Source organism: Solea solea, chromosome 3 (assembly GCF_958295425.1).
Source record: "Solea solea chromosome 3, fSolSol10.1, whole genome shotgun sequence".
NCBI lineage: Eukaryota > Metazoa > Chordata > Actinopteri > Pleuronectiformes > Soleidae > Solea > Solea solea.
This window is the reverse complement of record NC_081136.1, coordinates 5,264,446-5,279,998: the sequence shown is the minus strand read 5'-3', so window position 1 is coordinate 5,279,998 and position 15,553 is coordinate 5,264,446. Positions and strand designations below refer to the sequence as shown.

The window sequence follows — 15,553 nt, the reverse complement described above, 5'->3', positions numbered from 1 at the left end:
TTACTTTTATGTGCATCATTTGTGATAAGGAAGACAAAGTTTGATCAGATGATTAGCACAAGATGAGTAACTATCAGAAAGTAGTACACACATGAAAGACAAAAATGTAGACGGGCGACCTTGACTAATCCCTCCGTGTCAATAAGATCTTGAGCGTCTGCCATTTCAAAAGTTATAAAATACTACTGTGAAGTAAACGACACACATTTGACAAAACCTGTGGTGCTTAAACCCAATGAATTTGCAACCACAAATCTAAAAGGTTGAGCAACTTCAACAAAGGAAGGAAACAATGGGCTGTTCATTCTTAACAACCTCAACTGAGAGTTTCAGACTTCATCTTACGTCAGACAGAAGGTCAGCAAGTTCAATGACATTTATCCCAATGGAATTTCACTTGACGGCAATACAACATCAATACGGTGTGTGCTTTGAGACGTGCCACCACATAGTTATCGCTACGCAACAAATATTTTATGTTTTCTGACCATTAAGACGTTAACTGCCTTCTTCAACTTTCACCCAGGAGCAAAAATCCATCTTTAAATAACTGATGCATTATCGAGCAAGACCAAGTTAGAAGAAGTAATAAATTACAACTTTTGCGTAAGAGAAGAAAAGACATTTTATTGCTTCAGTGTTTGTTTTTCTCTTTACATGTTTTCTCAGACTTTAAGCAAATATCTAGCAAGTCTGGAATTGGTGCTGCTGCACGTTGGGGAGACTTTTAATGCGTGACCTGATATTTACCTTCACTAAATATCCATCCATTACCTACTGGCTTATCCTGGGTGTTATCACAGAGCTAACAAACAGTCACACTCACCCTCAAATATCTAATTAGCTAATCACATGGCACCATGTCAGCATGTTGAAGACGACCTGCACTGTGCCAGAATTTATATATATGGTATCATACGCTCTTGTCTCCCATTTAATTACAACCACAAGATTTGCTGTATGTACCAATTAACTGTCAACACTATGGTTTTTCATTGCAACTGAAATAGTTTGCGATCTAGTTCAACAGCCTGTTGGTTACTGGGTAAAAAAAAAAGTCATGTGATCAAGTCGTGAGAAAGTGGCTCATGGGTGCAAATATTAGCATTATGGGTGTGTGTGGATAGAAGCCTAGGAAAGAAATAACCATCTAATGAAAAATGAAAGATTATGACGATCACTATTCATAAAAAAACAAAAACAAACTTGAGCAAATTTAGGGTTTTCAGTCAAGTCCAAGCACAAAAAGCCCCATTAACATGACCCCATTTAAAGGCGGTAAATAGCCACAACAACTTTGTGAACACAGAAGAGGCAACAATTCAATGAGATGAGTGACGTGAAAACTCATCAGTGTCGCCACAGGTAACAAAAACTGACTTTCAGAGACCTAAAGAGACCCTGAGGCCAAACTACTACAACTACGCATCCGAGACCATATAATTACTGTCTGGAAAAAAAAACTATGACAAAAAAATCCTCATTTACGTATGTTTCACTAAATTATCACTAAAACCAGGTTATTGTAGCAACGAAAGATCAAAGACATTATCAATATTAAAGTCGGTATTTCAGGATTAAATTAGTCTTGTAAAGCTTTTAAATCTTCAAAAAAAAAACTTTTAGTAAAAGTTATCTACTTTACAGTCAAATATATTTGTTAATCTAACTTGTCTCTCAGAAGAAAGCTAATTAGTTCAATTATATTTTGACTTTTAATAACTGTCATGACAATTTTTAGGATTAAATTAATATTTCCTAATTTAAACATTGTGCTTTGATACAATCATTTCAAACATATGCATTATTTTTGATCAACTTAAAATGTAGGATACAACTTAGAGAATGAGAATACGGATGTATCCATATATGTGAACGTGTCCATGGTTCAGTTGTTGTCGGTGAAGTAAACACAGTAAACCACAGATCCTTGGCAATAAGGATGTGGTGAAATCATTCACCGTTTACCTTTCTCTTGCGTCACTGAGTCTGACGTGCTTCAGAATTTCTTGTATTATTAACAAACGCACACAGATTTGGACACTGAACACATTTGCAGCCGTTTCAGTATCATTTTAAAATCGACATTTTTGAGTTCAAAAAACGTTAAAATAAAAAGTTATTTAGCAGACATAAATAGTACTTGAGTAGTACTGATTTTACTCTTTTATAACTTGTTTGTATAATTAAAGATACAAGTACTATTATTATCACTGTTAATAAGATTCAAGATTTATTTGTTGTAATTATTATTATTATTATTATTATTATATGCGCATGTTTCTAATCCCATTATGTCAGTGAGGGCTGATAAAACTGAAGAATCTTTAAGCTTCACCACATCTATCAAAATACGGCTGACACGACTCCAAATCCCCTTTTAAAAAGGCGAATTTAACACACCTTCGAGGGGAATTTATCACATTCATCTTGCATTATCTGTTTGAGCTTGGCGATTCTGAACTGCCAGCTCGGTGCATACTCAGGGGAGAGAGACACATCGACTGCCTTTTGTCCTTGAACATTTGTTTGCGTCAATGTATGAATTCCATTCCAACATGAGCGTCAGGTCGGACCCGACCGGCGGGTTCGATGATGTTGACAGGTTGCCAAGACGAGTGCATGATCACAAACTGGTAAGGTCAACAGAGTGACAGGATATGAAGATGCCATGACTCTGCATCTGCCATAGAGAAACTCCAGACAATGTGGCAGTGCTGGATTTTTTTGCTGTTGCTTCATAGGCCACTCAAACCAACCTTGAGCAAACACGACAACACAAGCAGGAAGTTTTGTGATGAGTAGCGCTCTGTTACACATCAATAACCAGACACAGGTGTGACGCCAGTTTCATGTCAACTTGGGTGATATATACGCCAGGGAGGGGCATAAAAAAAAGTTGGTCAGTTATGGCGGTGAATCATAATATATATATATATATATACATATACTGTATATATACATACACATATATATACACATTTACCAGTGCTGTTAATTTAGGACTGCTGTGACTTTGGGTGTGGCTCCAATACATTTGTTAAGCACTGTATATAACCAACTACGGAGTTTCCCACAACAACAGTTCCAACTCAGACTTCAACATCCATCTTCAGTCATGTGATCATGACGACGCATGAGTTCAAGATATAATATGTGACATTTCAGCATTAAAATATGCAACATTTTAACTCCACAGAAATCCATATGTGTGACAAAGGAAATATTTGGTACTCGTAAAAAGACAAACGTAACATCTGTCAACCCTTAATATCACATAACTGCATCCCTAAGCACAGACTGAAAAAAATGAAACAAATAGCAGTAACACCAACATTCAAACTGAACTAATTTCTTCTTTGGAAGCAGAAAAATCCTTAGTACAAAGTACTTCATACAGCGTAAGTAATTGGAAAGACGTGAAAAGATTGTATCGTACTGATATCGGTATTGGACGATTCTCAAGACTGCGATATCAGTGTTGAGCCATCTTTGGTACGGCAAGTTAAACGGACATATTGCCATTTGTTTTCTCATGTTGTTGGTGCAGGTACTGCCACTGAAACTGTTCCTATTTATAGTGCAAACAAACAGGGAAACCAAACAAGACAACAATTCCCATGATCCTACGCTGCTTCCCGCCTCCAGTGCTTGGCCTACACTGTGCGACTACCACTGGTTTAAATTTGGACCATGTTTCAAAACCACAGAAATGTTGAAGTTACGTCCAAGTTCTCAAGAGTCAAAGGTCCTTTCTTTGAGTTACAGTAACAATATAAATGAAGAAAGTCACTTCACTTTTCAAATGTACCGGGACAAGGAATTGTTACCTTTTCTAAGAAACCTTTAGGCTGCAATGCTGTTTTGCTATTCATCAAATAATTACCATCACTATTTTTGCTGTCACGCATACTTAGCACATGCTGTTCTTCCCTTTGATTTCTTGGCAGCACAATGGCATCAGTTAAAAAGCACAAACCAAATGTTTTTCACATATTTACTTCACACTAACGAGGGAATGAAGGAATATTCACTTATCAATGTAACCTAACTTTTCACACCATTGTTTTGGACTTCTTTTAAGTCTAACAAGATCCCAGCCAATGACATCCTAAGCATTTCTAAGCCAAGAAAATCCAGGAAGTGTTACCTTTTCTCTCAATTAGCTAAAAAAAAAACCACAATTTTTTCGTGATTCATTACTACTTCTTTTTGCAACAATACACCCAGTACGTACAGATCCTCCTTTTGCTCTCAAGCTTTGGCAACAGGGCTTTCAGTGTCGCTGCTCCAACCCTCTGGAACTCACTCCCTCTGGCTGTTTGCCAGCCACCAACTCTGGAGTCATTTAAATCTCTGTTGAAGCGACACTTTTGCCACCTGATTGGTTGTTTTATTCTGTGTTCTCGATTGTACAGCGACCGTGGGTTTCGTGAAAAGGCGCTTTATAAATCTAAGTCATTATCATTATTCAATGGCACTGATTCCACAAGAAGTTGGAAACCTTCCATTTGAGATTCTGGTCCATGTTGACTGCACAATTACATGAGCTCGGTTGTGATGTGTCAGCTGCATTAGTCACAATGCCAATATCCTGCTCAACCGCATCGTAGAGCTTCTACTATGATACGCAAAAGGCAAGTGGAGTACAGTGAACTCTTTGTCATGTTCTTGAAAACCAGTTTAAGATGACTTTCCGTCGTTAGGACATGGGGCATAATGGGGGAATGGTGGCATAAAGTGATGTAGAGTTCTCAACGGGGAACGAGACGTTCTGCCCATAGTGGGATATTTGTTCCCCTCCAGTTCACGCCGAGCATCATAAAAGGGCTCCAAAAATTACACTAACATGACCAAAGTGTGACCAAACCACATTTTTTCCCGTTGAGAACTCTAAAGAGATCAAAAAAATCAAAGACCGCACATGAGGATAATTTTGCGATAAATTGTTGGAATAGAAAGACGGGATGATGTTTTATCAATGATTGTATTCACAACCAATTTGTGGTGCCATCTATTATAACAAGGTGGCAAATTTAAGAGATTTCTTGAATGCATCTTGAAGCTGCTCCTCTAAGCTAAACAGGCTGTAGATCAGGGGTCTCAAACTCAAATGACCTGGGGGCCACTGAGCATAAAAAGAGTCAAACTTCTTGGGGGGGAAAGCGTGAGCGATACGATCTTAAAATTATATCACGATAACAATATTAGTAACGATATCTCACAGAACTTCAAAATAAAGGTGTTTGTTTTGTTATGGAACAAGATATAGCTCAAAAACGTATTTATGATGCCAAACGAATATATTCATAAAAAAATAAATAACTCATAAGTTGATATTATTTGTGGGCCGCATGTGGCCCACAAATAATGCTGTAGATCCTGTAGAAGTTATGAGATTTACCAGGGTCTTTGAATGCATCTCCTCAGCTTAACACACTGTGAGGCCTGCAGTACTTTCACTAAATCATGCACTGAAGTTTAGAATATTCAATGAAAGTAGCCTAGCTGCTTTTGTGCTCCTCACTGTTGTAAAGAATGATTAGCTACAACCTCTTTGTTGGGTCTGCAATCATTAATCGAACGATCGTTCAGTTATATCTAAATGAATTGTCGACTATTTTGGTAAATGTTTAATCGTCTAATCAGAGTGTTTTTCAAATAATGGAAACAAGTTATTCAGCTTCTTAAATGTGAATATTTCCTGGTGTCTTTGCTCCATAAAACAAAGAATCAATGATTAACATTTTCTGATATTTTACTGACCAAACACATACACCTAATCCATCCATCCATCCATTTTCTACCGCTTTCAAATGTCAGAAATTGTTTTCTCAACCTTAAAATTATGATGACGCTTCTTCAACAGTCCATTTTTAAAGCGCCACTGTTCACATTTCTACTCTTGGCTGACAGGAATGTGATGTTGCCATTTCTGAGCTGCTTTTGTGCTCCTCACTTTTGTAAAGAATGATTAGCTCCATTCAGTCTGACCTTTCCCCTCTCACCTCTGTCATCAGCAAGGTGTTTCCGTCTATAGAACGCGCAGAAGACGAATGGGACCAGAGTGTTGTTGTTTTTTTCATTTTATTTAAGTCACTTCACCTTATTTTGATCATAGTTTTTGTATTTATTCTCTCTGTTTTTATATAAATGTATGCAGTATATATGTTAGGGCTGCAGCGATTAATTGATAACTATTTTTAGGTTTTTTTAATAACCAAAACAAGCTCTCGGATTTTTCAGTGTCTTAAATGTAAACACTTTCTTTGTTCATTGTTTCATTGTTCCATTTGACAAAGAAATCATTAAAAAATTAAAAAATGTTGGTTTGTAAACAAACATTTCGAAACGTATGCATTTCAAAAATATTCTCAATCAAGATTAAGAGAAAACGATGGAAAGATTAAGCGATATATATATATATACATATATATATATATGCAGAGGAAAAAGTTGGTGGTAAAAAGGTGCAAAAACTGTCACGTCAAAGATGTAAGATAGATGAAAGTGGTGCCCTTTATTTAAAGGTGAAATACCTAACCTTTTGTCTTCAAGTTTTCATTTTTATGCTAAAAACTGATTGCACAGTGCAAAAGTGGTTAAAAAATTCAATACTGATCCCCTATCAACTGTGCTGCCACGAGATTATCCTCGTGAACAATGGGACGAGGTTTCCATTGAAACAAATGGCACACGCGCTGACTATGTCACAATAATAACTCTCCGCTCTGACGTAGATACTCGTGTCCTACTGTCACTCCTGTGTCCTTTCATGAGACTGACTCATCAGGAAATGAGCAGAAAAAATTACCCATTGTCGTGTTAAAGCTGATTACACGGTAAAGAAAAATGACATAATTTGTCTTGTTCTTTGGGATGGGGTTCTTTGTGGTAAAATGTCGACTCGATTTGCGTCACAAGAGACCAGCGTTTAATCCACGTTGTGTTGTTTGGTGTTTATTTCATGACACAGCACCAAGAGTGACGGAAAAACGACTGTGTCCTCACCAGAGTCACTGCTCCGTCTTTACAGAACTAATCACACAAACCAAACCAAAGTGGAAAAAACACATAAACCAAATAAACTATCAAAAGAGTTTGCAATTAATCTCTAATCTGAGTTGCTAATCTGAGCAATACTGAAAGATAATAATGAAAAACATTTTACAAACAAATCCATGTCGCGATGTGTTGTAGGTGTTGGGTCCAAATCTTTTTATTATTCAATGGTCTCGATTAGGGCTGCAATGATCCATCGATTGATTATTAAGCAATTTTTAAATGAATCGTCAACTATATTGATAATCGATTAATCAGTTTTGCAGTTGTGTTCTCAGACTTCTCTGTTTCTTAAATGTGAAAAATCTGGTTTCCTTGAGCCAGGAGAGAAAAACAGATTACATTTACATAGCTGGCAGAAACTTTTTTACATGAAAAAACATTTAAACCAAATATTAAACTATCAAAAGAGTTGGCAATGAATGTGTTAATTCTTGCTCATTTAATCATCTAAAACAACACAACAATTTCTGGCTGTGTTAGTCAACATATATCCAAATTTCCAGCCATTGCAAGTTGCTAATTTCCCAAAATGTATCACTCTTACACTTTTAGGTGTTGGGTCCCAAGTCTTTTCATTACTCATTCTACTCGTTGTTAGGGCCGCCACAATAACTGAATGATTGTTAATCGTTTTAATCACTTACTGGTTTTCAAATAATTAAAAAAAAGTTATTCAGCTTATTCAATGTGATTATTTTCTGGTTTCTTTGCTCCTCATAACAAAGAATCAACTGATCCACATGTTCTGATACTTTACCAGACACATTTTATCAAATGAACCAAACAAGCATTTGGTTTCCTAAAACTTAAAATTATGAGGAACTTAAACGTCTTGTTTTGTCTACAAACCAGATAATCAGAAAGAGCCACATAATTACCCATTATTCAATCATCAAAAAGTTGCTGATCAATCAACTATCTTTTCCTCATCTACTCTGAAACCTGGATAAATGTCATAGAAACCACCACTGACACCAGTCTGTAACCAAACAGGTTTAACTGAACATCACCGACACTCACATGACTGTGACTCACTGTTGGTCCCATTGTTTATTATATTACGAATAGCCCAGAAGATTCTGGGCGGAACAAAACTGACGTTTTGAGAAAACCTCAAACGCCACCATTGCATTTTCATGAATACAATGTTCTTACATTCACTGCAACAACGGTGAGAGAGATTTGGGGGTTAATGTGCGTAAGGAGACAATTCTTGAAACTACGCCGTGTTTATGGAAAACAAAAAAGAAACCGATTCTAGGGAAAGTTCTGTTTCCATGCGGACAAGGCCCTAATGTAATCTACAATGTTGTGGAATTTCCACCTCAGGAGTGTGACTCACAGGAAAACCATGTCTCGACAGAGTTCAACGTGGCGGAAAATAAGCAGCTATGGTATAACATTTCTTCCAGCGAAGAACGGTGTTCCTCCTGTATAGCCAAAGGCCACAGTTTTCGTGATGTACAATCTGAAGCGCTTCACCAAGTCACCGAACAATTTAGACCCCCGGGATATGTGTAGTTGAAATGATTTCTTCCTGTTTCGAAAAGTATTTGAAAAAATCTTTAAATTCTCATCCTTGTATTAGAAAATAAAGTGTAAGATTACATGGCTGCAACTATTGATCAGTTACTAAATGAATCATTTACTATTTTGAACATCGATTGGTCAATTTGAGTATTTTCTATAATGAAACTTAAACTTGAATATTTTCTGCTTTCTTTGCTCCAATTTCGTTGTTTGTATTTTTATTTAATGAATAGATTAAACAAGAAAATAATTAGCAGATTAATTGATATTTAAAATAATCGATAGTTGCAGGCATATTGGATTAGGCTACTTGATATTTTCAATGGCATTTCACGCAGTAATGATCCATATTTTTTAAAATATATTACACAGTGAACATTTAACTAAAGCATATATATATCTCACATAAATCATATTCCAAATAAAGTCACAATTACATATTTTCGCCAATTTGTTGGTTTGGTTTTGTTGTTGTCATATTTTCTGAGAACGAGTTATACACGTTCTTACCTCAGTTATATCCTGTGATCACAATTTAATATTTTCACCAATTTTTTTAAAATGTCCTGAATTTAAAGTGACTTTTTAACCAATTTTGTTGATTCCTAGGAAGAACTCAAAAAGTCCATCATATTTTCTGACTTTGTTGACAAACATGTTCTTTTTCTTTTTTTTGATAATATATAAACTTCAGTATAACGTCACTTGTATCCTCTCATCACAATTCCATGGAAAGTGCACTCCTAACTGAATGATCGCCACTGTCAGCAGCTAGAGTCAACACAGGCTTATAGTTCACAGTTGCCTGGACTTGTCTTTTCAATAATTAGGGAGGATAAATGAACATAAGAAACCACTGAAACACAATGGGCATATCATAACAAACACAAGAGCTTGCACGGCCAGTTCTTAGCATTGTGTTCCTGGTCTCATGACTTAGTTTAAACAGACTCACACACACTCTTATGTCACCTGTGTTCAGCATGTTGTTACCCCTCACAACAAACACAGGGTATTAAAAGTGAGGTTCGTGCAATAATTGAACTTGAAATGATAAACACAGAATCTTTTTTTTTTTTTTTTTTAAGTTAATCAACTTAAATGCAGGACAGTTAAGGTTTAAAAAAGTCACCAATTGTGGGGGGGGGGGGGGGGGGGATTTAGGTTAAAAGTGGGAACTTCCTCAAAACAGTAAGGACAATAATGTAATTAAAGACCCAATATTTTATACGTCCAAATAGAACAGGATTAAGTAAAGTTTACATAAATATGGGAAAGCAAAAGTTTGAACCAAGTTAAAAAAGGGGATTACCAATTATTTCAGATTACACACCTAAATAAGGATTTGGGTAAAAAAAAAAAAGGGGAGGGGGGAACTTTCTCAAAACAGTATATCATTTAAGATACCATTATTCATGTGTCCAAACGGAACACGTTAAAATGATACAACCAGAAAGTATTGAACTACTGCAGGGAATTAAAAATCAACTACAGCAAAGTTTTTATTTAAAGATCACCAATTCTTTCAGATAACACACATAAATGAGAACTTAGTTTAAATCTACAATGTACCAATTTAAGAACATAGGGCACTGTATTGTAATTTTACACGAAATGGAATAGTGTTACAGGTAAATTACCAGAATACCAGAAGGTATAAATAAGAAGTATACATTTTTATTTCACCAGTTCTTTCGAAACTACACAATTTAGGTAAAATCCACGATTTCAAACGAAACAGGGACAATTTAAGATTATATTGATACAACCAGATGGACCTTTAAGTAACAAGAAAGTAAAAATGAACAGGCAGGAATGTCAAACGACTGTGAATATGTAACAATGCTACTTTGTTTTTAGGAGAGATGTTCAGGAAGAAGCTGTGTATAATAAATGCTGCCCATTTTTGTTTGATAGTGTCAGTTACAGGCATTGTGAACACTCAGGGAAGTAATACGATAAGAATTTCATCTTGGTCCCACACTGACGCAGAATTCACGCGCAGTTTCCATCACACACGCCCCGCAAACTCATTCTCTCCACCCCACCCTCCTGTGATGTCAGTTTATATAGTGACACATTAGTGAACAGGTGTCACATCTTTACCTGCAGCAGCCTGTTAAGGACACGAAGAAGCAGCGCCAGAGAAGCACCTGGGAAACTACACCTGAGAATACCATTATAAGGAGCTGCAAATCCCTTTGACTGCTTAAACCTGTTTCACTCATCTTTTGGATTAAAAACAAGAAAAACTGCAGGTAGGATAAAATGATGATATACGGATTGGGATTTATGTATGTGCTGTATGAATGTGCGAGTGAGTCAAGAAAAATTATATACAGATACACACATTTACCATTAACAATTAAGTACATGTAATCTATACTAACAATGGAACTTAACTTTCATATAAAATCCCACTTTTCCCTCCCTATTATTGATTATTTGCGCTCTTTTTGTCATTAATAAAGCAAATACGTATAAAAATGTTCTGTTATTTTAATTAAATATTAAAAGCAACTAACAATTCTGCCAATTAGGATTATTTTAAGTATTTTTTTCCTATTGAAGTTTGACCTCTCCTATCTTGAATTGTCATTACTTTTCAGTCAATGGCAATGACACCTTAATTAAATTTGCAATAACAACTTCAGTTGCTTAATTGCTTTGACATATACAGTATCAAAAAATAAAACAAATTGATTCGTAAACCTTGAAAAAGTCTAAAAACATTTAAACTTTACATGATAACATAAAGTTCTTAAGTTAAAATAATTGAGGCTGTCTTTTTAATGATAAAGCGGGTTAGTTTTATTAGTTTGGTGTTTTTTTAAAGATGCCTGCAGTGCGTCTGTTAGTGTTTACGCGTTTACTGTGTAAACATAGTTACTGCATTTACAGGTTTAACTGCAGGAGTCGCTGTAGGCTGGTGTAACATGATCTGCTGCTACAAAGGAATTCAGTAGTTGGGTTGAGCAATCAAACCCATCGAAGTCCATAATTATTTTGATGAATCTCCCGACTGGAGAGGTAATTTAGCCTCTTCTGTAGTGAAATCAAAATAATACTTCATACCCATATTGGGGGGATTTTGCCGTGTTTGCCAATATATATACCAATATCATGCATCTCTAGGGAAAATGACAAAAACACTGAAAAGCTAAAGCTAAACCTCCGGCCCAAAACACCAGTCATGTTGTGGCTTTTGTTACCATTTTTTGACAATGCAACATTTTTCATTCTCATTTTTTTTGATAGTGACATACTGTAACTTTATGAGTTTCCGCTGTATCTTAAGACGATATCTTAAGACCACATTTTATGTTTTATTAACATCAAATGAACTACCACAGCATCTGAGACTCTTATTTTAAAGTGAATGATCTCATCCCATCTACTGTAGATATGGACAACAGACTGGTGCTCACCGTCCTGTTTGTGGCGCTGTCCTGGATGGCCATGACGACCAATGCAACTACCACAGCAGCACCCATGACTACATCACATAACATGTCAACGCACAACATGACATCGCCAATGCCACCGCACAACATGACATCGTCAATGCCACCGCACAACATGACATCACCACCACCACACAACATGACATCGCCAATGCCACCGCACAACATGACATCGCCAATGCCACCGCACAACATGACATCGCCAATGCCACCGCACAACATGACATCGCCAATGCCACCGCACAACATGACATCGCCAATGCCACCGCACAACATGACATCACCACCACCACACAACATGACATCGCCAATGCCACCGCACAACATGACATCACCAATGCCACCGCACAACATGACATCGCCAATGCACCCGCACAACATGACATCGCCAATGCCACCGCACAACATGACATCGCCAATGCCACCGCACAACATGACATCGCCAATGCCACCGCACAACATGACATCGCCAATGCCACCGCACAACATGACATCGCCAATGCCACCGCACAACATGACATCAGCAATGCCACCGCACAACATGACATCACCAATGCCACCACACAACATGACATCACCAATGCCACCGCACAACATGACATCACCAATGCCACCACACAACATGACATCACCAATGCCACCGCACAACATGACATCACCACTGGCACCGCACAACATGACATCACCAATGCCGGGGAACGACACGTCAACACCAATGCCGGGGAACGACACGTTAACACCAGTGCCGGGGAACAACGCGTCAACACCAGTGCCGGGGAACAACACGTCAACACCAGTGCCAACAACAACAGCTCCTGCAACGGAAGCTCCCTCAGTGGTTGCCAACATCACAGTGGAAACTCTTGACGTAAGTAGTGACCAAAATCTAAGTGGAATATGATCAAATCATGATAATCTCATCCCTACTTTTAACTAAAGACTTTAAAGACTTAGCGTTTGTCACATCAGTGGCATTGGTTCAGTTTTGGGGCTGGACTATTTCGAAATGCACATTATCCTTCTTATGCACTCAAATGTCTTCTGTCCCTCTTGCAGACGCCCATTACTCGAACACAATGTGGGACCGAAGAGCTTTGTGCATCTGAGCCGGCAGACTGCGACCCCTCGCAAGATTCAAGTTGTTACTTTCTGTCAGCCGAGACACAAAATGGCGACAACTTCACCTTTGGCCTCTCGGGGGAGTCGGAGGGCTACATTGCTGTCAGCCTCTCGACCGACGAAACAGTGGTACGTCGTCTATCGCTCACTTGCAGATGAAAGCAGCAACGTTTGTGTCAATCCAATGTGGTAGTTTGTTGTCAAGTCATCCGTCTAAATGTATTGTTTCTGGTTCTCCACCACAGGGAAACAACGACACAACCTATGTGTGTGCAAACAACAATGGCAAAGTTCAATTCTTTTCTACTGTCCTCAACAATGGCAAGCTGACTAAGGCAGAGGTGAGTGTCACTTACACCAAAGCGTATAAGAATTTGTACAATTCGCACAAACTGCCGTGACACTAAAACCAGACACCAGACTCAACAAAAGGCTCACCTCATAAAAATATACACCTGCTTAAGGGTACTATATATTTTTCTCACCAATACAAAACCTTTTCAATTCTTTTATAAACCCCTTACTCACCCTCACCAAAGTCTATAGAGAAAATCTGCATTTTAAGCTCAGTGGGACACATAAGCTGCTGCTCTACTGCTGCCGTGTTTGGTGCGTGAATCAAAACACAAATTTCAAGTTTAAATTTGGAAAGAAAACGCTGTCTAACGATGAAATAAAGAGGCAAACATACTCTTAAGACTTCATAGACTTAAGCTAGTACAGCTTTTATGAGATGCCACTTTTGTGAGAGTACCCCCATTCAACCACAATTCAAAAAACCTGACCTAAATCTCAAAAATAATGAATTCAAGCTTTTGAATAGCTAAAAACTCAGTCTACTTTGTTGTTGTTTTTTCTCTACAGAGGAACGTGGGCTCTGTGAAAGGCAGCGTCAACGGAAGCAAAATCCAGTGTACATTTGTTGCTGATGCAATATCTGCACAGACGAGAGCTGAGGGAGTCGCGGTAGCAATCTCCACTGGACCTTTCAACAGCAGTAAGCTTATATTCACAGAGGCACATAAAATATCTACATTGTGTTATTGTGCTAAAACATTTTGGTTTTTTTCTCCGTTCACGCAGGTTCTGGTGATCTGGGAAGCCCCAACCTCCTATTTAAGAGCAACGTTATAGATCTGGCAAACCCTAATGCCACCGTCACAAATACCATTTCCAACACCACCAACAGCAATACCACGACTACGACCGCAAATCCTAGTAACCATGGCATCACTTTCCAGCAATCACTGATGCAAGGTAAGAATAAAAGATGAGTGGGTTTTTTTCTGTCTGGAACCACTGTGTGTGTGCGTGTGTTTGTATGAGGTACTGACATATCCCTTTAAAGCAGCCATGTTTGTTTAGTCCCTAATCATTGCTTTATTTTCATCACCTTTAGCGCTCCTGATCTCATTTGGCATCCTGGGTCTGACACTGGTCTGAAGAGAATGAAAACTTGATGATTTAAAAACTATGGACACCCTTCACTTCAAATAAGCTAGGCAATCCCCATCTCGGAGAGACATTTGCTATAAACAAGTTAGATTATTAGGACATCAACTCACTGGAGATGAAAGTAGAAGTGGACACTCGGGTCTTCTACAGCCTCCTGATTGTCGCCGCATCTGGTGTAAAATCTGAAACAGACAACAAAACACATTTTTCTTTTAATTTTCACTTCATATAACTTTCACTATGTTATATATAGTCAAATTTGTTTTGCAATAGGACAGCTGGATATCTGTCCTGTGAGTTTCTGAGTCTCTCGTCCTTATGTCCAGTGCCTGGCTTCCACCAGTGGATGTCAACATGACTGTTACTGTCAGGGAAAAAAATGTCTTGCATTAAGATAAATTCATGTGGCATTTAGGGCTGCAACTAACGATTATTATGTTGAGCGTTTTTTTTTTTTACCAAACCTGGAAATGTGACAGTCTCAAATGTCTTGTTTTGTCCATAAACCAAAAGAAAAAGCAAAGAAACCAGTACATATGCACAATTAAGAAGAAACTTGTTTTAATTATTATTATTTTTTTTTTTTAATGCTCCAACTAATTAATCAATTACCAAAATAGTTGACGATTAATCTAGTCATCAATTATTTGAATAATCATTGCAGCCCTAGTGGCACTGAATTGTTGTATTTACACATATGGTGCCAGCAAATGGCAGAAGTGTACTTTTGTCTTATTTCCTTTCATGTAAATGTTTGTTCCCTAGATTGTTTTTAAAATGAAGCTGTTATTGGCTGATGTTTTTTGCGTGTGTGAGAGTGTGCGTGCGTGCGTGTAAGTGAAAATATTTTTTTGCACATCACATTATCGAAAAGTAACACATTTATTGTAATTTTTGAAATAAAGGTTTATAAACATTGA

General features: G+C 37.5%; 1 protein-coding gene across 1 annotated transcript; it reads left to right on the top strand.

Annotated features, from left to right (window-relative positions):
• Positions 1–10,681: 10,681 nt before the first annotated feature.
• si:cabz01007794.1 (uncharacterized) lies at positions 10,682–15,553 on the top strand. The gene is made up of 7 exons (XM_058625087.1): positions 10,682–10,853; positions 11,999–12,927; positions 13,116–13,307; positions 13,424–13,519; positions 14,043–14,175; positions 14,262–14,435; positions 14,578–15,553. The coding sequence occupies exons 2-7, from the start codon at positions 12,001–12,003 to the stop codon at positions 14,619–14,621; spliced, it is 1,566 nt and encodes a 521-aa protein (XP_058481070.1). The 5' UTR covers positions 10,682–10,853; positions 11,999–12,000; the 3' UTR covers positions 14,622–15,553.